We start from the raw sequence: 22694 nt of genomic DNA, 5'->3' as shown, positions 1-22694 counted from the left end.
GGTGTTGTAGATAATGAAGTAGGTTTTCAAAACTTGCAGAGAGATTTAGGCCAGTTAGAAGAGTGGGCTGAAAGATGGTAGATGGAGTTTAATGCTGATAAGTGTGAGGTGCTACATTTTGGTAGGACTAATCAAAGTAGGACATATATGGTAAATGGTAGGGCATTGAGGAATGCAGTAGAACAGAATGATCTAGGAATAACAGTGCATAGTTCCCTGAAGGTGGAATCTCATGTGGATAGGGTGGTGAAGAAAGCTTTTGGTATGCTGGCCGTTATAAATCAGAGCATTGAGTATAGGAGTTGGGATGTAATGTTAAAATTGTGCGAGTCATTGGTGAGGCCAAATTTGGAGCATTGTGTACAGTTCTGGTCACCAAATTATAGGAAAGATGTCAACAAAATAGAGAGAGTACAGAGGAGATTTACTAGAATGTTAACTGGGTTTCAGCACTTAAGTTACAGAGAAAGGTTGAAAAAGTTAGGTCTTTATTCTTTGGAGCATAGAAGGTTGAGGGGGGACTTGATAAAGGTATTTAAAATTATGAGGGGGGTAGATAGAGTTGACGTGGATAGGCTTTTTCCATTGAGAGTAGGGGAGATTCAAACAAGAGGACATGAGTTGAGAGTTAAGGGGCAAAAGTTTAGGGGGAACACGAAGAGGAACTTCTTTACTCAGAAAGCGGTAGCAGTGTGGAACAAGCTTCCAGTAGAAGTGGTAGAGGCAGGTTCGATATTGTCATTTAAAAAAAAATTGGATAGGTATATGGACGTGAAAGGAATGGAGGGTTATGGGCTGAGTGCAGGCCAGTGGGACTAGGTGAGAGTAAGCATTTGGCACGGACTAGAAGGCCGAGATGGCCTGTTTCCGTGCTGTAATTGTTATATGGTTATATATGATCTTATTTTAAATGAAGGAAAGTAGGTAAGTGGATTAAAATGAAATCGACAGATTGTTATTTGTTAAAGCGGATACAATAGGGTCCTTTTAGAGCCCCTTAGATAGGTAGATGGAACATAGAGGGGTAGGTGCTAGGAAAATTCCAGGCAGTCTCTAGAGTAGGCTACGTGGTCAGCAAAACATTGTGGGCCGAAGGGCCTGTAATGTGCTGTAAATTTCTATGTTAAACCCTGTATCAATTATAAGTTTTTCCGAATTATGTGTTATAAAATATAGTAATATTATTTCAGAAAGCATGCATTTTCAAAGATTCAAACTGTTATAAATCCACAACAGGATTAGGAATAAGCTACATGGACAAAATTGGTATTTATATTAAATCAGTATTCATGTGTTTGCGTTTCAAAGTTCAATATTTAAATGATGAGATATATATTCTATGAATTAAAATAAATTATTAGTTTCATATGAATCATTCACATACTTTTTAAAACAATATTTACAAAACATTTGTCTCCTACATTCAGCCATTTCAAATTAACATTATACCTCTTTACAATAATAATATCAGAATATTTGTGAAATTTTAAAGAATGGATTTAATTTACAAATTTCTCAATTTTTTCAAATGTTGCCATGACCCAAGTAGAGCCTGACCTGTAGAACGAATCCACAATAATTTCTGAATTTCCTGTAGAGTTTACCTAAAATTTTAAAATGTACTACTGATACATTTTGCAGACAGGCCATATTTACCTCTGCTCTTTTGATATGAAATGTGTTTATTTTTCTAAAATGCAGGAACTCTACCTTGAAGATAATGAAATTGAGGAGATATCTGAAATGAGTTTGAATAGGACAACCAATTTGAATGTAATTGTTCTGAGAAATAACAAACTTGATGAAGCCAGAATTGCACCAATGGCTTGGATAAAGCTTGAGTGAGTATTCAGATTCTAACTGATTATATGAAAAGCAAGCATGAAGTATTAACTAATCAGAATTGGAAATCAGAGATGATGAGTTCACCTGTGGAAGCTTTTGAACAATAAAAAGCAAAACATTTTAAAAAGGGACTTCAATGACCATCAAATCTGAATGCTGCAAACATAATTTTAACTCTTAGATGTATACAGGGATTCCATACTTTATTTTTTCTGACAACACAGTTAGACATTTTGGCCCATTGAAACCATGCTGAATCTGATGTATCCTGGAACAATTTCCTTGTTACCTATTTGCCTCTCATATCCATTAATTCCATTTTGAGTCTCTCTCCTATAAATGTACCTTGACAGAAGATAATCTGGTGTGATTAAATCCACAAACTGGTGTCTTTGAACAAGAAGCTGAACCAGTTGAGGAAAATTCATGGGTCATAGGGAGTAGCAAAGTTCAGGAAAGAACCAAAGCTGCTGGAGCCATTTCCTGTGGCTCACAGCAAATGCAGTTCTAATAGCTTATCTCTGCAACATTAAGCAATTCAATGTTCTCAAGTGCCAGATTAAAACAATTTACCAATTATAACAAATCCAGTATATAACACGTTCAAACTAAATTAATTATCAAAGTACATATATATCACCATACAGAACATGGAGGTTCATTTTCTTGCAGGCATTCACAGTAAATACAAAGAAGCAAAAATACAAAATGATAATGATAAATAAATGAGCAGTAAATATCAGGAACACGAGATGAAGAGTCTTTGAAAGTAAGTTCGGTTCAGTGTTGGGGTGAGTGAAATTAACCACGTTAGTTTAAGACTGGTGTAGGACTTGAGGCTCATATATCTCCTTCCTGATGGCAGCAGCAAGAAGAGTGCATGACCTGGATAGTGGGGGTCCTGAATCATGGATGTTCCTTTCATGCAATTGTGCTACATATAGATGTGCTCGATGGTGGGGAGGGCTTCCCTTATGACGGACTGGGCCGTATCCACTACCTTTTGTAGAATTTCAATTCAAGGGCATTGGTATTCCCAGACCAGGCCATGATGCAACCAGCCAGTACACTCTCCATTGTACACCTATAGAAGTTTACTAAATCTTTGCATTCTTCTAAGGAAGTAGAGGCGCTGCTATGCTTCCTTTGTAATTGCACCTATGTGATGGGCCCAGGACAGATCTCTGAAATAACAGAGGAATTTAAAGTTGCTGACCCTCTTTATCTCTGATCCCCCAATGAGGACTGGCCCACAGACCTCCTCCTCCTGTAGCCAATAATCAGTTCCTTGGTCTTGCTGACATTGAGTTGTGCACCACTCAGCCAGATTTTCAGTCTCCCTCCTATGTGCTGATTCATCATCACCTTTGATTCAGCCAATGGCAGCAATGTTGTCAGCAAAGTTAAATATGGCATTGGAGTTGTGCTTAGCCTCACAGACATACATATAAAGAGAGTAGAGCAGAAGGCTAAGTATACAGCCATGTGGTGCACCTGTGCTGATGGAGATCTTGGAGGGGATGTTACTGCAATCCGAACTGATTGGAGTCTGCAAGAGAGAAAATCGAGGATTCAGTTGCACAAGGAGGCGTTGAGACCTAAGTCTTGGAGCTTACTGATTAATTTTGAGGGGATGATAGTATTGAATGTGAGTTGTAGTCAGAGGAGAGCCTTGTGATGTATGCACCTCCACTGTCCAGATGTTGCAGGGTTGAGTGAAGAGTCAATGAAATGGCATCTGCTGTTAACCTGTTGTGATGGTAGGTAAATTGGAGCGGATCCAAGTTGCTCCTTAGGCAGGAGTTGATATACTGTACTTCAACACTAACCTCTCAAAGCGGATGTAAGTGCTACTGGACGATAGTCACTGAGGCAGGTTACCATTTCTTCTTAGGCACCAGTATAATTGAAGTCTGCACGAAGCAGGTGGGCATGTCAGATTGCTGAGTCGAGAGGTTAAAGATATCCGTGAATACTCCAGCCAGTTGATCAGCACAGGTCTTTTGTACTCAGCCATGTATTTTAGAAAATGAAGTACATAACTTGTGTAAAGATTTCATGTTGTTGTGAAAATGAATACATTTGAGATATTTAAAAAATAGTGATAATAGTGCAATGTTAAGCAACAGCACACATAATGCACTTCACTGTATGTTTCGATATCCATGTGACAAATAAAAAAGCTGTTCTTTAAAAAAACTAATCTTTAATCTAACATGTGATCAGCACTAGGTGGTTTAAACTTTTGACATATATAACCAATAATTTTCTGCTTTTTGTAGAGCTTTGCAGATTTAAGAAATTACTTTTAATATCCAACAATTTCTTTGACCCTCCCCTCCCCTCCCCCCCCCCCCCCCCCCCAGTGTCAGGTAGGAGGTATCATAGCATTAGGATAAGGACTGTTAGGATGAGAAACAGCTTCTTCTCCCAGGCCAAGAGACTACCGAACTCCCTGCCATCACCCAGGTCTAACCATGTTTGAAGTGCCAGTAGAGTTATACGGTTTAACTTTTTAACTCTAACTTGAACATTATTTATTTATTTATGGTAATATTTCTTTATGTGTTGTGTATGAGTTATACATACGAGGGGTGATATTACCCAATGAGTTATTAACATCAAACTTTCTGCATAATCATGCAAAAAGTTGAACTGCATGTGCATATAACAAGATCTATATAACACATCACCGTCTACCTTAGGCCACAAACTTATCAATCACCCATGCTTTGGACACTTTCTGGAGGTCCAAGATCCATATGCTCCACGACCGGTGGACTAAGTGTGTAAATGTAGGGGGGGACTATGTTGAAAAATAAATGTGCTAGGTTTTCTAAAATTGACTCCTTCTACTTTAGGCCACGAACTTATCAATCACCCCTCCGTATTATATTGTGCACCTTGGTCCGGAGGAACATTGCTCTGTTTGGTGGTATACATATATATGGTGAAATGACAATAACTTAACTTGATCAATCAGTATTTCTGTTCATTTTTTTTTAGAAATCTAGAATCCCTGGACCTCTCATACAACAAGATTGTTCATGTTCCATCACTGCTACCCAAAGGTTTACTGTATCTTATATTGGTTCATAATCAGATTGAGCGAATACCAGGCTTTGTGTTTGCCCATATGGAACCGGGGCTGGAAATTCTGTACCTCTCTTTCAACAAAATCACCAATGGTGGAATTGACCCAGTTTCTTTCTTTGGAACTTATGATACAATGAGGGAACTGTTTTTGGATCACAATATGTTGAAAAGAGTTCCTGCTGGAATTGCTGAAATGAAAGCACTTCACTTTTTGAGACTGAATGACAACTTAATCAGGTAAAAAGATTGGTTGCCTCATTTGATAACAAGTCTGATCACTTTGTGATAACTAAGACTCAGATATCCGAATCAGAAGGTTGTAGGATTCAGCCCAACTTCATGAAATTAGTAATAATCTAGACTAGCATCACATTGAAAGTTGCTGAGGATGCAGAGTTAAGGACATTGTACATCAGGTGATATGCTAAATAACCTAACTGTTTCAAATGGGCTTTAAAAATCCCATGGTATTCCGGGAAGAAGAGCAGGTCATTCTCCCATGTGCTGACTGGCAATGCTACTTCAGTCAAAAGTAACAAAGACAGACTGTTCAATTTGTTACTGTTTGAAGGAACTTATTTTGAACAAAACAACTGGTATACCCTTCTACTCTTCCTGGAACTAATTTAAAACAAGTATCATTTGTGGCTCTACCAGTCCCTGCAACAAATGTGGGTTTCCACCAGATGTTCTGGTTTCCTTTGGCAGTCCAAAGACATACTAGATGGCAGGCTAATTTGCCTTTGTAAACAGACCTGTAGTTAGGCTAGGATTAAATTGGGGATTGCTGGGTGGTGCGACTCAAAGGGCTGGAAGGGCCTATTCTGTGCTGTATCTCAATAAATAAATTTTTAAATTGCGCTACGAAGCACTATTGCAGTGTAGAAACCACGGAAATCAAAATGCAGGGCAAACTTTTACAAACAGGAATGATAACAATTCGGTTTAGTGATGTTGAGTGTGGAGTTAACACTGACCAAGACACTGGAGAGCAACTCCCCTGCTCTTACTCGAATTCATGTAATATACTAAGGAAACAGATGATTGAACATTTGAAAGACAGCACTTCTGGGAGTTCAGTACCCCTCTGTACTGCACTGAACAGCAGGCCCAGATTATCAGGTGTCCTGACAGTTTTTTCACTGAGAGGTGAAAGCACTAACAATCAAAATAATAGGTAAGAAATTCTCGCTTTATTAAGAAAGCTGCACTTCCATTCCAGAAACACGTATGAAATCCAGATGAACTTTCAGACAATGCTTGTACTATTAAAAGTAGCTTCTCTTGGAAGTAATGTTAGCTTGAGATTCTATTTGCACACTAAGATTGACATAAAATAGTGAGCAGCTATCAACTTATAATATCTTTAATAATAATCATCTTTCAAATGTGAAAACAAATTAAGTGGTCTATCCCATATAACTGGTTGTGGGAATATGCTTTGGTCCGCTAGACTCCTTCATCACAGAGAGCGCACTTAAAAAAATTATTTAATTGATTGTAAAGAACACCAGGACATTCTGATGTTACGTAAGATTATATAAACCGAAATGGTACTTCACAATGGTACACAGTGATACTTCAAAGCAATTGATATATTTAGTGAAGAACTGCTATATAATCTCAGAATACTGTATTTCTCCTGTACATAATTTCATTCTGTAAAGATGTGAAGTATTTCAAGAGTATCTTTCCAAAGATGATAACAAATCAATATTACAAAATAAACTAGAAGGTATTTTGGCTGATTCCTGTCTTACTGGTTATGTTATTTAAGATTTGGGATTTCATGGACGCTTAAATCTATGAAATTTTCTAACTAAATCTTACAGAAGCAAAGATAGTACTGAACTAAGTGTTTGCCCTTACAAAGTAACTAATCCCTCCGTCATTAAACTCTGTTGAAAGCATAATACTAATCTATTTGCAAAATGGGATATCAAAATACATATGAACTAATTTTTTTATATCACTTATACAAATTTTGTGTTTCACCAGGAACGTCCAACTGGATTCCATCTGCAGTGCAAATGATGAAGATGACTCAAATATTCGAACTCTTCACCTAGAAAACAACTACATAAATACACGGAGAATTCCTCCAACTGCCTTCAGCTGTATTGAATTGCATTCGACTGTGGTCTTAAAACCTCAAAAGGTCAAAAAATAACAATCCAACTACAGCATAATACAGACCCTTTGGCTCACAAGGCTGTGCCGAACATGTCCTCACCTTAGAAATTACCTAGGGTTACCCATAGGTCTCTATTTTCTAAACTCCATGTACCTATCCAGCAGTCTTTTAAAAGACCCTATCGTATCCGCCTCCACCACCATTGTGGCAGCTCATTCCACGCACCTGTCACTCTCTGCGTAAAAAACTTACCTCTGACATCTCCTCTGTACCTACTTCCAAGCACCTTAAAACTGTGCCCTCTTGTGCTAGCCATTTCAGCCCTGAGGAAAAGCCTCTGACTATCCACATGATCAATGCCTCTCATCATCTGAAACACCTCTATCAGGCCACCTCTCATCCTCTGTTGCTCCAAGGAGAAAAGGCCAAGTTCACTCAACCTATTGTCATAAGGCATGCTCCCCAATCCAGGCAACATCCTTGTAAATCTCCTCTGCACCCTTTCTATGGTTTCCACATCCTTTCTGTAGTGAGGTCACCAGAACTGAGCACAGTACTCCAAGTGGGGTCTGACCGGGGTCCTATATAGCTGCAATACTACCTCTCGGCTCCTAAACTCAATCCCATGAAGGCCAATGCACCGTATGCCTTCTTAACTATACAGTCAACCTGCGTAGCAACTTTGAGTGCCCTATGGACTCGGACCCAAAGATCCCTCTGATCCTCCACACTGCCAAGAGTCTTACCACTAATACTATATTCTGCCATCATATCTGACCTACCAAAATGTACCACTTCACACTTAACTGGGTTGAACTCCATCTAACACTTCTCAGCCCAATTTTGCATCCTATCAAGTCCTGGTGTAACCTCTGACAGCCCTCCACTTCCTCATCCAGGTTATTTTTTAAAATTACATAGAGTAGGGGTCCCAAAACAGATCCCTGAGGCACACCACTGGTGACTGAACTCCATGCAGAATATGACCTGTCTACAACCACTCTTTGCCTTCTGTGGGCAAGCCACTTCTGGATCCACAAAGCAGGGTCCCTTTGGATCCCATGGCTCTTCACTTACTCAATAAACCTTGCATAGGGTACCTTATCAAATTTAGTTAGTATATTTTGACAAAAAAGTCAAGATTGTCTATACAATTACTTTCCCAGATAGTACCAAGCATTTTTAAGCAAATCTATAACTAACTTATAGTTTATATGTCAATCATTATTCATGGATTCATATTGGTAACAAGGTATGCTCTAGATGAGCAATAAGTTACAAGGCCATCATATTAATTTATTGTGGTCCACTTGGTATGTAAGCAATATTATTCAATTTGGTCTCTATCGCAATTTGAAACTAGTCATTCAATAAACATTTGATATTTAACAGAACATCAGTACTCCAAATATGACAGAAACAAACCTACTTTGATATATCAAATCCCTTTGATATACTATATATTGATTGGTTAAAAGACATTCAAGTAGTGTGAGAACTTTTTAACATTTACTTTAAGATGAAGAATTGCTTTTTAAATAAAATATCTAATTATCTAATTAACCAGCAATCTAATGGAATACCATTTAGCTTATGTATGGCTTCAAAATGCTCTTTAATTTCATGTTAGAACTTCATTTATTTTCCACAAATATTTAAAATTTCAAAGTTTTTCATGTAGTTCCTTGTTCAGAATAAATTTTTGGCATAAATAATGTCAACCTAAAATGACTTCTTCTTATACAATGCTTTCAAGATAAGAAAGTATCCCAAGGTGTTGTACAGGTGTGTTATCAAACAGAAAATGATCCAGAGATATAGACAGATGCACATGGAAGCAGACCTTTTGGCCCTCTTAGTCTGCACTGACCATCAAACACCCATTCACACTAATCTGACCTAAACTCTTTCCATTTTTAATTCATCCTGCCAAGCCATTATCCCTTGCCTACCCAGATTCTACCACTCACCTATATTGCAGTTGGGTGGCTAATTAGCTATCTCCATGTCTTTAGGACGTGGGAGGAAACCAGAGTACCCAGAGGAAATGTGCACAGTCACAGTGAAAATTCCAGACAGCAGCTGAAGACTGGATTGAAACAGGATCCCAGATGCTTAGAAGCAGCAGTTCTATTTGTTGTATCACTGTGCCACCCCACTAAGCACTTACAAGGAAAATAGGGCAGGTATTGAGTAGATGCTGGCAATGGAAGAGGGCTTGGTAGGATAACACTAAATTAACAACATAAATAGCATGCATATTATAAATGCTGCTTTGGTACCGTGGCCAAGATGGAATTGTATTTCAGACATTCAAGAACCACAGTGCTAATGGGCACAGACGCATGAGGATAAAGCATATTCAAGAACTGGAAAGAAAAGCAAGCTTGTAGAGTGGTTTGCAAAAATGTTGGGCTCAGTGATTTAATTGTGGATTCAGAGGAAGGAATCATGACACAACACAAACAGAAGTCAGATGTATCCAAGACACTGCTTGTAGGAACCAGATATTGTAATGGAATTTGCCAAGGACATCTTAACAACATTCAATTATTTTATGTAACATCCAAAACCTTGGAGAGATAGTAAAATAAGCAATTGGAATACTACCTACATTGCAAAATCAGTTCATTTCAAATGAGAGAACATATCCTAATTGGGGTGTACATCAGTATAAAATTGTCTCTTGTTAAAGGGAAATCTGATGGACAGGCTCTCAACAGCCACAACCTTTAATGTGCATTAGGGAAATATGAAAGGAAAGTGACATTAAATTTATCTTCATGTTTAGAGAAATTTCTTGATATTGACAAGTGAGACTTGCAATATGGTTTCTGGTAAAGAGAAGTGCATTTAAAAAAAAGAAATAATCCATAACTTTGAGGACGGAACAGGGGTTCCCAATTGGGGTCCACAGATACCTTGGATAATGGTTGGGGTTCATGGCATAAAAAAGATTGCTTTACTTTCCCAAACCCAAATAATATTCTAAAATACAGAGAGCAATGCCATGCAATTCTGGGAACTCTGTTGAATTTTAAAGAATCATTACATAATAAAGCATATTTTACACATATATAGTCAGTCACACAAGTTATTTTATATCATGAAAATATTAAGTGAATGTTGTGTATAATTCTTTGCAATAAATTCCTTCCAAATGAAAATTACACTTTTCAATATGTAACTACAATGATTAGTTTGCTTTCAACAGCTGAAAAAATAATGAACTAAAAACACTGTTAGTGAAGCCAATTTTTTGCTATTTTCACCAGTTGTATTACACAAACACAGCTCTCAGTTTTAGCTCTAAGTTTTATTTTCAATGAGTAGCCATGGTCTGTTTATAGGAACAGACATGGCATTATGTTAAAACTGTGATGGGTTACCATAGACTCTACAATAACAAAGTTTCTACTAGCTACACATAACTGCTCCACGCATTTTTGTTTCACTTCAAAATTCCTTGTGTTGTTCCTTAAATAATATAAGCTATTAAATCAACAACTTCTAATTACACAATTTTGACACAGATGAGAAAATATTGCATTAATTGAAGAATAACATTAATCAGCTCAGTTTCAGATTACATAACACTAAGAGGTGATGGATAAACACTTAAGTGACGGCCAAGTTCTAATAAGGCCAAAAATACAGTATGTAATGATATGGAAGCGGAAGTAGGAAGTAGTCATCAGAAGAAAGGAATTGGATGTTTGTTCTTGAATGATATGCCAAATTTGTTTTGCTTGATAAAAATGACTGGAGAATGAGATAACCATATAACAATTACAGCACAGAAATAGGCCATCTCGGCCCTTCTAGTCCATGCCGAACTCTTACTCTCACCTAGTCCCACCAAACTGCACTCAGCCCATAATCCTCCATTCCTTTCCTGTCCATATACCTATCCAATTTTACTTTAAATGACAATACCAAACCTGCCTCTACCACTTCTACTGGAAGCTCAATCCACACAGCTACCACTGTCTAAGTAAAAAGTTCCCCCTCGTGTTACCCTAAACTTTTGCCCCTTAACCCTCAACTCATGTCCTCTTGTTTGAATCTCCCCTACTCTCAGTGGAAAAAGCCTATCCACGTCAATTCTTCTATCCCCCTCATAATTTTAAATACTTCTATCAAGACCCCCCTCAATGTTCTACGCTCCAAAGAATAAAGACCTAACTTGTTCAATCTTTCTCTGTAACTTAGGTGATGAAACCCAGGTTACATTCTAGTAAATCTCCTCTGTACTCTCTCTATTTTGTTGACATCTTTCTTATAATTCGGTGACCAGAACTGTACACAATACTCCAAATTTGGCCTCACCAATGCCTTGTACAATTTTAACATTACATCCCAACTCCTATACTCAATGCTCTGATTTAAAAAGGCCAGTGTACCAAAAGCTTTCTTCACCACCCTATCCACATGAGATTCCACCTTCAGGGAACTATGCAACATTATTCCGAGATGCAAGCAGTAAGTCAAATTTATAACCAAGTGTTCAACAAAAATGTTTCCCAATGTTTTACTGAGATAGTGAATGGAAATTGATTTGAACATAGAGGAAAATTTATAATTCATTTGGAAAACTATTATTCCAATTCAATTAATTTTCCATGCCAAAACTTTCGTAATTTTGATTTAATATGAAAAATTCACTTCAGTTAGAGAGACAATAGGCCTATTTTTCAGCCTTGTCTGGACATAAGTTAATAATTCTGGCCTTCTATTATCAGACATTCATTCCAACTTTTTTATATTGGATTATATTGGACACCATTATAGTTGGCTCATTAGATGATTGCACCCCATTCTGCTGAAGTTGGAAATTCTGATAGCGCTTCATTTTGCACAATCTTCTCAGGACATGAGAAGAAAGGAAAACAATGATGGCTGCATCTTCATGCGCACAAAGGTTTATGTATTTGGCGATTCCTATTCTAGCAATTTTTGGATTACACTGTGGCTTTGATAAGATCAATTTTAAAGTCTAAAAGTGGTTAAAAGAACCTCATTTCTTCATTCTTTTCCCATTGAAAACAGCTAGGTTGTGATGACTCCTGAGACAATATTCATGATTTTTAAATTGCAATTATCAGGGTAAAGTACAGTTTTGTATGCTATGTAATAAAAACTCATATAACTGGTGGATATGGTATGTATGATCAAGCAGCATTTTTGAGCATGACATTTTTGGATGTATGGCTGCTTTCATAAAATTGCACCTTGCTAAACTTGTGACAATGCTGAAGTCATAGAGTCCTAGAGTCATATAAAAGTAGAGCACAGAACCAGGCCCTGTGGCCCATCTAGTCCATACCAAGACCATTTAAGCTGCCTACTCCCATCGACTTGTACCGGGACCATTGATGTCAAAATCCCTACTATCCATGTACCTATCCAAACCTAGCATAAACGTTGAAATCGAGCTCACATGCACCACCTGTGCTGGCAGCTCATTCCACACTCTCACGACCCTCTGAGTGAAGAAGTTTCCCTTAATGTTCCCTTTAAACATTTCACTTTTCACTCTTAACCCATGACCTCAGGCTGTAGTCCCACCCAACCTCAGTGGAAGAAGCTTGCTTGCATTTACACTATCTATATCCCTCATGATTTCTTAAGGTTGTTATAGCTGGGGGTGGTAATGGGGACAAGCTCCCACTACCTGTTAAATGCTCCCAAAGGCATACACCTCAAGTAGCCTCTCACAACCAAGTCCAGCTCCTGGCCTTCACATATGGCTTAGCTACTAAGGGTGGCAGAACCATTTCTACTGAAAGGAGAAGGGACAAAGGCAGGTTACTGGCACCTTAAAACCATTCACTTTGGGCAGATGGGACTCGTCAGCCCTGGTTGGCAGCTCTTCTAGGAGAAGAATAGCTCTGATCTCAAACCTTTGCTGCCTTGTGGCTATACCCACTCATGGGGAAGGCTTTAGAAGTAAACCCAGAGCAAAAAATCCAGAGTCAGAGTGACTAAGGCAGTCCCACGTTGAATTCAATGCTAACTGGCAACCCCTGCGATGCTTCTGGTACCAATCTGTTTTGGTCTCTGCCAAACTTTGGGTTCAACAGATGCATGGAAAGGGGGAGTTTACTACATGGGCAGCAGCTTGCTCTCCATATTATACTGCCCAGGCTTGTGTAGCTAGACAGCCAGGATGCCATTTCAATGGTCAACTCTGACCAACGGAGGTCTCAGATACCCCTCATAATTTTATATACCACTTTCAAATCTCCTCACAATCCTCTATATTCTAAGGAATAAAGTCCTAACCCATTCAATCTTTCCTTATAACTCAGCTCCTCCATACCTAGCAACATACTTTTAAATTTTCTCAGTACTCTTTCAAACTTATTTACATTTTTCCTGTAGGTAGGGGACCAAAACTGCACGTAATACTCCAAATTAGGCCTCACCAATGTCTTATACAACTTTAACATAACATCTCATCTCCTGTATCCAATACTTTGATTTATGAAGGCCAATGTGCCAAAAGCTTTATTTACGACACTATCTATGTGTGAGACCACTTCCAATGAATTATGGACCAGGATTTCCAGATCCCTTTGTTCTACCACACTCCTCAGGGCCCTACCATTTACTGTGTAACACCTACCCTGGTCAGTCCTACCAAAGTGCAACACCGGCCCTTATCTGAATTAAATTCCACCAGCCATTTTTCAGACCATTTTTCCAGCTGATCCAGATCCTTCTGCAAGCCATGATAACCTTCCTCGCTATCCACTACACATCCAATATTGGTGTCATCCTCAAGTTTGCTGATCCAGTTAACCACATTATTATTCAAATGTTGATGACAAACAACAAAGGACACAGCACCAATCCATGCAGCACACGAGTAACAGACTTCCAGTCAGAGAGGCAACCATCTACTACCACTCCCTGGCGTTTCCCACAAAGCCAATGTCTAATCCAATTTCAAACAAGAGAAAATTTACAGATGTTGGATATTCAAGCAACATACGCAAAATGCTGGAAGAACTCAGCAGGCCAGGCAGCATCGATTGAATAGAGTAAACAGTCGATGTTTCAGGTCGAGACCCTTCATCAGGACAGGAGAAAAAAGATGAGAAATCAGAGAAAGAAGGTAGGGGAAGGGGGGATAGAAATACAAGGTCGTAGGTGATATGTGAAATTGGAAGGAGGGAGGGGTGAAGTAAAGAGCTGGGAAGTCGACTGGTGAAAGAGATAAAGGGCTAAGGAAGGGGGAATCTGATAGGAGAGGACAAATGGCCGTTGAAGAAAAGGAAGGGAGAGGAGCACCAGAGAGAGGTGATGGGCAGGCAAGGAGATAAGCTGAGAGAGAGAAATGGGAATGGTGAAGGAGGGGCATCATTGGAAGCTAGAGAAATTGATGGTCATGCCATCAGGTTGGAGGCTACCCAGATGGAATACAAGGTGTTGTTCCTCCAACCTGAGTGTGGCCTCATCACAGCAGTGGAGTAGGCCATTCTGAAATGGGAATGGGTGGCCACTGGGAGATTCCACTTTTTCTGGTGGACAGAGCATAGGTGCTCAGTGAAGTGGTCTTCCAATCTACATTGGGGCTCACCGATATACAGGAGGCCACACCAGGAGCACCAAATACAGCAGATGATCCCAACATCCTCACAGGTAAAGTGTTAGAAACATAGAAAACCTACAGCACAATACAGGCCCTTCGGCCCACAATGCTGTGCCGAACATACAATTACTTTAAAATTACCTAGGGTTACCCATAGCCCTCTATTTTTCTAAGCTCCATGTACCTATCCAGGAGTCACTTAAAAGACCCTATTGTATACACCTCTACGACTGTCGCTGGCAGCCCATTCCACGTACTCACCACTCTCTGCATTAAAAAACTCTCTTGCTAGCCATTTCAGCTTTGGGAAAAAGCCTCTGACTATCCATATGATCAATGCCTCTCATCATCTTATACACCTCTATCAGGTCACCTCTCACCCTCTGCTGCTCCAAGGAGAAAAGGCCGAGTTCACTCAACCTATTCTCAGAAGGCATGCTCCCCAATCCAGGCAACATTCTTCTAAAGCAAACACAAGGAAATCTGCAGATGTTGGAAATTCAAGCAACACACACAAAATGCTGGTGGAATGCAGCAGGCCAGGCAGCATCTATAGGGAGAAGCGCTGTCGACGTTTTGGGCCGAGACCCTTCGTCAGGACTAACTGAAAGGAAAGATAGTAAGAGATTTGAAAGTAGGAGGGGGAGGGGAAAATGTGAAATGATAGGAGAAGACCGGAGGGGGTGGGGTGAAGCTGAGAGCCAGACAGGCGATTGGCAAAAGGGATACAGAGCTAGAGAAGGGAAAGGTTCATGGGACGGGTGGCCTAGGAAGAAAGAAAGGGGGAGGGGAGCACCAGAGGGAGATGGAGAACAGGCAGAGTGATGGGCAGAGAGAAAAAAAAAATATCAGGGATGGGGTAAGAAGGGGAGAGGCATTAACGGAAGTTAGAAAAGTCAATGTTCATGCCATCAGGTTGGAGGCTACCCAGCTGGTATATAAGGTGTTGTTCCTCCAACCTGAGTGTGGCTTCATCTTGACAGTATAAGTTTGCGTATAAGGAGAAGGTGGGAGTGGAGGATGCTATCACGTATTTGCTGCACAAATCACTCTCTCACCTAGAGGGGGTCAGTTGTGCTGTGAGGATTACATTCCTTGACTTCTCTAGTGCCTTTAACACCATCCAGCCCAAGATCTTAAGGCACAAACTAACAGAGATGGGAGTAGACTCTCACATGGTGGATTGGATAGTGGACTACTTGACAGATAGACCTCAGTATGTGCGGTTGGGAGACTGTAGGTCTGACACGGTGGTCAGCAGCACAGGAGCGCCGCAGGGAACCGTACTCTCTCCGGTCCTGTTCACCCTGTACACATCAGACTTCCAATATAACTCGGAGTCCTGCCATGTGCAGAAGTTCGCTGATGACACGGCCATAGTGGGGTGTGTCAGGAATGGACAGGAGGAGGAGTATAGGAAACTGATACAGGACTTTGTGATATGGTGCAACTCAAACTACCTGCGTCTCAATATCACCAAGACCAAGGAGATGGTGGTGGACTTTAGGAGATCTAGGCCTCATATGGAGCCAGTGATCATTAATGGAGAATGTGTGGAGCAGGTTAAGACCTACAAGTATCTGGGAGTACAGTTAGACGAGAAGCTAGACTGGACTGCCAACACAGATGCCTTGTGCAGGAAGGCACAGAGTCGACTGTACTTCCTAAGAAGGTTGGCGTCATTCAATGTCTGTAGTGAGATGCTGAAGATGTTCTATAGGTCAGTTGTGGAGAGCGCCCTCTTCTTTGTGGTGGCGTGTTGGGGAGGAAGCATTAAGAAGAGGGACGCCTCACGTCTTAATAAGCTGGTAAGGAAGGCGGGCTCTGTCGTGGGCAAAGTACTGGAGAGTTTAACATTGGTAGCTGAGCGAAGGGCGCTGAGTAGGCTACGATCAATTATGGATAACTCTGAACATCCTCTACATAGCACCATCCAGAGACAGAGAAGCAGTTTCAGCGACAGGTTACTATCGATACAATGCTCCTCAGACAGGATGAAGAGGTCAATACTCCCCAATGCCATTAGGCTTTACAATTCTACCACCAGGACTTAAGAACTTTTTAAAAGCTATTATTAATGCTTTTTGAGATAGTGATTTAGATGCATATCATATTTTTTACTGAGTTAAGTATTGTATGTAATTAGTTTTGCTACAACAAGTGTATGGGACATTGGAAAAAAAGTTGAATTTCCCCATGGGGATGAATAAAGTATCTATCTATCTATCTATCTATCTATCTATCTAGAGGAGGTCATGGATAGGCATATCAGAATGGGAATGGGACGTGGAATTAAAATGTGTGGCCACTGGGAGATCCTGCTTTCTCTGGCGGACAGAGTGTAGATGTTCAGCAAAACAGTCTCCCAGTCTGCGTCCGGTCTCATCAATATATAAAAGGCCTCACTGGGAGCACCGGACACAGTATACCACATCAGCTGACTCACAGGTGAAGTGTCGCCTCACCTGGAAGGACTGTCTGGGGCCCTGAATGGTGGTGAGGGAGGAAGTGTAAGGGCAGGTGTAGCACTTGTTCCGCTTGCAAGGATAATTCTTGTAATTATTAATTGTAAGACTACATTCTTGTAAATCTCCTCTATACCCTTTCTATAGTTTCCACATCCTTCCTGTAGTGAGGTAACCAGAACTGAGCACAGTACTCCAAGTGGGATCTGACCAGGGTCCTATATAGCTGCAGCATTACCTCTTGGCTCTTAAACTCAATCCCCCAGTTATTGAAGGCCAATGCACCATATATCTTCTTAACCACAGAGTCAACCTGTGCAGGAGCTTTGACTGTCTTCTGGAGTTAGACCCCAAGACCCCTGTGATCCTCCACACTGCCAAAAGTCTTATCATTAATACTATATTCTGCCATTATGTTTGGCCTACCAAAATGAATCATCTCACATTTATCTGAATTGAACTCCATCTGCCACTTCGCAGCCCACTTTTGCATCCTATCAATGCCCTGGTGTAACCTCGGTCAGCCCTCCACACTATCCACAACACCCTAAACCTTTGTGTCACCAGCAAATTTACTAACCCATCCCTCCACTTCCTGATCCAGGTCATTTATAAAAATCACAAAGAGAAGAGGTCCCAGAACAGATCCCTGAGGTACACCACTGGTCACCGACCTCCATGCAGAATATGACCCATCTATAACCACTCTGCCTTCTGTGGGCAAGCCAATTCTAGATCCACAAAGCAAGGTCCCCTTGGATCCCATGCCTTCTTACTTTCTCAATAGCCTTGCATGGGGCACCTTATCAAATGCCTTGCTGAAATCCATATACACAACATCTACTGCTCTTCCTTCATCAATGTGTTTAGTCACATCCTCAAAAAATTCATTCGGTCTTGTAAGGCACGACTTTATGATGTGCTTGGTGGTGGGATCTCACTGGAGTTGGTAGAAGTTATGGATAATTACGTGCTGGAGTTGGAAGCTAGTAGGGTGGTAGGTGAGGACAAGAGGTACCCTAAACCTAGTAGGGTGGCAGGAGGATGGGGTGAGGACAAATGTGTGCGAAATGGAAGAGATGCAGGTGAGGGCAGCATTGATGGTGGAGGAAGGGAAGTCCCTTTCTTGGAAGAAGGAGGACAACTCCTTAGTTCTGGAATGAAAAGCCTCATCCTGAGAGCAGATGCGGTGGAGTTGGAGGAATTGTGAGAAGGGGATGGCGTTTTTACAAATAACAGGGCGGGAAGCGGTATAATCCAGGTAGGCCTGAGAATCAGTGGGTTCAGAAAAGATATCAGTAGATAAGTTGTTTCCAGAGATAGAGACAGGGAGATCGAGAAAGGGGAAAGAGGTGTTGGAAATGGACCAGTTAAATTTGAGAATAGGGTGGAAGTTGGAGGCAAAGTTGATGAAGTCAACGAGCTTTGCATGGGTGCAGGAAGCAGCACCAATACTGTTGCTGATGTAGTATAGGAAAAGCTGGGGAATTATGCCAGTGTAGGCTTGGAACACAGACTGTCCCACGTAGCCAACAAAAAGGCAGGCATAGCTGGGACCCATGTGAATGCCCGTGGCTTTTCCGTTTGCTTGAAGGAAATAGGAGGAGCCAAAGGAGAAATTATTGAGCGTGAGGACAAGATCCACCAGATGAAGGTGAGTTGTGTTGGAGGGGAACTGGTTAGGTGTGGTGTCCAAAGAGAAATGGACAGCTTTGAGGCTTTCCTGAAGGGGGATGGAGATCTTGAGGGACTGGACATCCTTAATTAAAATAAGATGATTGGGGCCAGGGTACTTGCAATCACTGAAAAGATCAAGAGCGTGTGAAGTGCCATGGATGCAGGTAGGGGAAAGAGTCATCACTGTGGGCTAGAGAGTACTTGCCAAAGAAGTAGGCATGAATACAGAGACGGGGGAAGAAGAGCTCAGTGTCATAGCGGGCACAGAACTCACTGAGGTGTGGGCGCAGGGGGACAAAGGTGAAGCCGTTACCGAGAGCAGAATGTTCTGCCTTAGAGAAAGGAAGGTCAGAGGGGATAGTGAAAACCGATCATGGATGAGAGCTGGGTTTGGGAGGGGGAACCCAGGGTTGTTTGTGCCTGAGGGGAAGAGAGGTTTGGGGTGTTCAGGGATGGTGGGGTGAGAAGATGGTATCTCCCAGGACCCAAGAGCTGGTGCTGGGACCGGAGTGACATGGGATTGCAGAGTGGTGGTAGGGGAAGGGGAAACTGGGTTCCAGCGTCAGTGCATAAAGTCCGACCTGAAGGTGCTGTTCATCAAACACCAGCCTGGAAATGAGGTGGGGTGTTGTGCAATAGAAACTTTGAAGATGTCTGAGGTTATTAGAACCTGCACTGATGGCAGTAGAGTCTAGGTTCTGAACCTGCTCAGGATCGATAGAACTGCTGAAGTGAGGACGAGAAGAACCCTGCCCTTGGTGGGGGGATGGGATGAGGGCAGACATGCACAAAATGGAAGTGATGCGGGTGAGGGCAGAGTTGTTGGTCGAGGAAGATAAGCCCCTTTCTTTGAAGAAGTACATATCCTTAGTTCTGGAATGAAAAGCCCACCACCAAGCACATCTTTCCCTCCTTGTAAATAGACCCCACTGAGCAGACCAATCTTTTTCCACATTTCTTTTGAAACTAATGGCATTATGATCACTAGATGCAAAGTGTTCCCCTACACAAACTTCTGTCATCTGACCTGTCTCCTTCCCTAATACAGTGAAACCCCGATTTAACGTGATGAGTCATTGGACTCCATGTCCATGTCAATCCATACTCCCCCTTCTCCAGCCTTGTATCCCTTTTGACAATCAACTTCCCACTCTTAGCTTCATCCTTTCCCCTCTTGTCTTCTCCTATCATTTCTGGTCTCTCCCACCCCTCCCACTTTCAAATCTCTTACTATCTTTTTTCCGTTAGTCCTGACGAAGGGTCTCAACCAGATGCTGCCTGGCCTGCTGTGTTCCACCAGCATTTTGTGTGAGTCATTGGACTTTTTTTTTGCTCAAAATGGTACAAACTGCTAGAAAAAGAAAATCTTTTTCTGTGAAAGATAAGCTTCACTTTGTAGTAGATCAAGTATTGCACACTCTCTCGTTGCGACTTCTATGTACTAAGGAAACTTTCTTGAACATTTAACAAACTCTATCCCACTTAGTCCTTTTGCAGTATGGAAGTATACAGTATGGCAACATTTGCCTCATACTGCATTGGTCATTGATGCAAGATGATGCATTTAATTGTATGTTTTAATGTACATGTGACAAATAAAACTAATCTTTATCTTTAATCTTTAAAAAGTTAAAAACTGCAGGTTGCAAGGAAAGTGATAAAGTGGATCCTAAGTGGTTCAGTGGCTGAAGGAATGGATAATGTTTGACCTGATAGACTGTAAGACAACCCATTTTCTTATCCTCACCTGCTTATCACCTCTGTCTGCTGTTCCTCCTCATTCCCTTTCTCCAAAGGTCCACTCTCCTCCCCTATCAGATACCTCTTCAGTCCTTTATCTCACAACTTCTCACTTCATCACCCCCCTGCCCCACCCACACGTTCCTCCTTGCCTCGTCTCACCTCTGACCTGCCAGCTTGTACTCCTCCTCCTTCTCCCCCACCCCACTTTCTTATTCTGGCTTCTGCCCCCTTCCTATCCTTTACTTTATTGTCACCAAACAATTGATACTAGAGCGTACAATCATCACAACGATATTTGATTCCGCGCTTCGCGCTCCCTGAGGTACAAATCGAAGTAAATATAATAAAAAAATTAATTATAAATCATAATTAGAAAATAGAAAAGGGAAAGTAAGGTAGTGCAAGTCAGGACCGGATATTTGGAAGGTACGGCCCAGATCCAGGTCAGGATCCGTTCAGCAGTCTTATCACAATTGGAAAGAAGCTGTTCCCAAATCTTCATGCTCCTGAACCTTCTCCCGCAGGAAAGAGGGACAAAAAGTGTCTCAAGGGGGTCGCTTGCCTCCCTGAACCTTCTTGGAGACAGCAAAGTGTCAGATTGCTCAATTGGCCTGAAAACACACGATCAAATTGTAGATCATAGGCCCCAACAGTACCAGAAACATATTTAAAAGAAAAAAAAAGATGTAAAAGATGTAAAGGAAACAGGTCTGTGGACCACCTGAAAGATGTTGTTTGAGGTAGCGTTGCTTGCTGTCATTAACAGCAATGGCCAGGAAAACAAATTAAGTGTTTTCCTTATGCATTATGTGCTTGAATGGACCTGCAAAACTGATGGCTAAATGGGTTAATCATGGAAATTTAAAATGCATACTTCCATACATGTTGCCCACAGAGAGAAACCACAGTGCATGCAGCATTGATGTGAATTGGTGTTCGACTATATTTGCTGCATCTTCAATATAAGAATATGTACAAGAAGGTAAGAAATAGAATCAGAAGTTGGCTATTCAGTCTCTCCCTCTGTCCTTGTACTACATCCCATTATTCCTTTAACATTCTATCTGAACTGGAACTGCAATTCTACCCTTTATATTTCAGATCTACCAGTGAATATATATGTGTAAGATTTATTTCTCAAATCATTATTTTTAACATATCCAGATATCCATGCTCATTGCAAAATTAAATCTGGTATATGCAATGAGAAAACAACATGTATTTTGACCAGATCAGCAGATCTTATTGGAAGTACCTAGATCTGTTGAGCCTCAGAGGACAACCCTCAATTGTTTAGCCATTGGGTGTATGCCTTAAATTCTTCAAAGGACAGATAGTTGCACATGTTCTGCTTGCACCTCTCATTTTCCCTGATGGAGGGAGGTCCCGTAGGGAGTGTTCCTAACCTAGATGTCCACCCATCATATAGCTTGACTGTGTACTTTCCTGTGGTTATGCGGTCTTTCTAGTCAAAGGGACATTTGATTTAGCTCCACCTCTTACAGCTGCAAGTTCTGTAAGAACCACTGCCTTTGCGATTCTCAACATGGTGAATAATCACCTTGAGTTATACTCACATGTTATGCTCTGTCTAACTGTAGAGAAGGCCTGGGATTGTGCCATTCAAACAGTATGACTTTTTGCACATTGTTAGTGAGAGAAGCTGCTTCCCAGCAAAAATCCCTGCATAAATCTATTAGCTACACAGATTAGAAAATGAGGCATGGGAAAAGTGGAACCTTGGCTGTTTGGAAAAAAAAATTGGCTTAAAGGAAGAAAGCAGAGGGTAGTTGTGGAAAGAAAGTATTCTGCCTGGAGGTCGGTGACTAGTGGAGTGCCACAGGGATCTGTCCTGGAACCCTGCTATTTGTGATTTTTATAAATGACCTGGATGTAGAGGCGGAAGGATGGGTGAGTAAGTTTGCAGATGACACGAAGATTGGGGGAGTTGTGGATAGAGCTGCAGGTTGTTGAAGGTTACAGGAGGATATAGACAGGCTGCAGAGTTGGGCAGAAAAATGGCAGATGGAGTTCAATCTGGATAAGTGTGAGGTGATGCATTTTGGAAGGACAAATCAGAAGACTGAGTACAGGATTAATGGTCAGTTACTTAAGAGTGTGGATGAACAAAGGGACA

At 41.1% G+C, this 22694-nt stretch overlaps 2 protein-coding genes across 3 annotated transcripts in view; one reads left to right on the top strand and one right to left on the bottom strand.

Moving 5' to 3' along the window:
• The window catches only part of ecm2 (extracellular matrix protein 2, female organ and adipocyte specific), a 41271-nt gene extending 32468 nt beyond the window's left edge, over positions 1-8803 (top strand). For both annotated transcript variants that reach the window (XM_073072672.1, XM_073072673.1), the window contains exons 8-10: positions 1702-1841; positions 4852-5178; positions 6940-8803. In XM_073072672.1, coding sequence (XP_072928773.1) covers positions 1702-1841; positions 4852-5178; positions 6940-7111 — 639 coding nt within the window. In that variant the 3' untranslated portion in view covers positions 7112-8803. The remainder of the gene's footprint in view (positions 1-1701; positions 1842-4851; positions 5179-6939) is intronic.
• cenpp (centromere protein P) overlaps positions 1-22694 on the bottom strand; it is a 304546-nt gene that overhangs the window by 68602 nt on the left and 213250 nt on the right. The window lies entirely within an intron of this gene.

The sequence above is a fragment of the Hemitrygon akajei genome, chromosome 19 (genome assembly GCF_048418815.1).
Source record: "Hemitrygon akajei chromosome 19, sHemAka1.3, whole genome shotgun sequence".
Lineage (NCBI taxonomy): Eukaryota > Metazoa > Chordata > Chondrichthyes > Myliobatiformes > Dasyatidae > Hemitrygon > Hemitrygon akajei.
The sequence above is the reverse complement of the archived record's forward strand: the minus strand, read 5'-3'. Positions and strand labels throughout refer to the sequence as shown.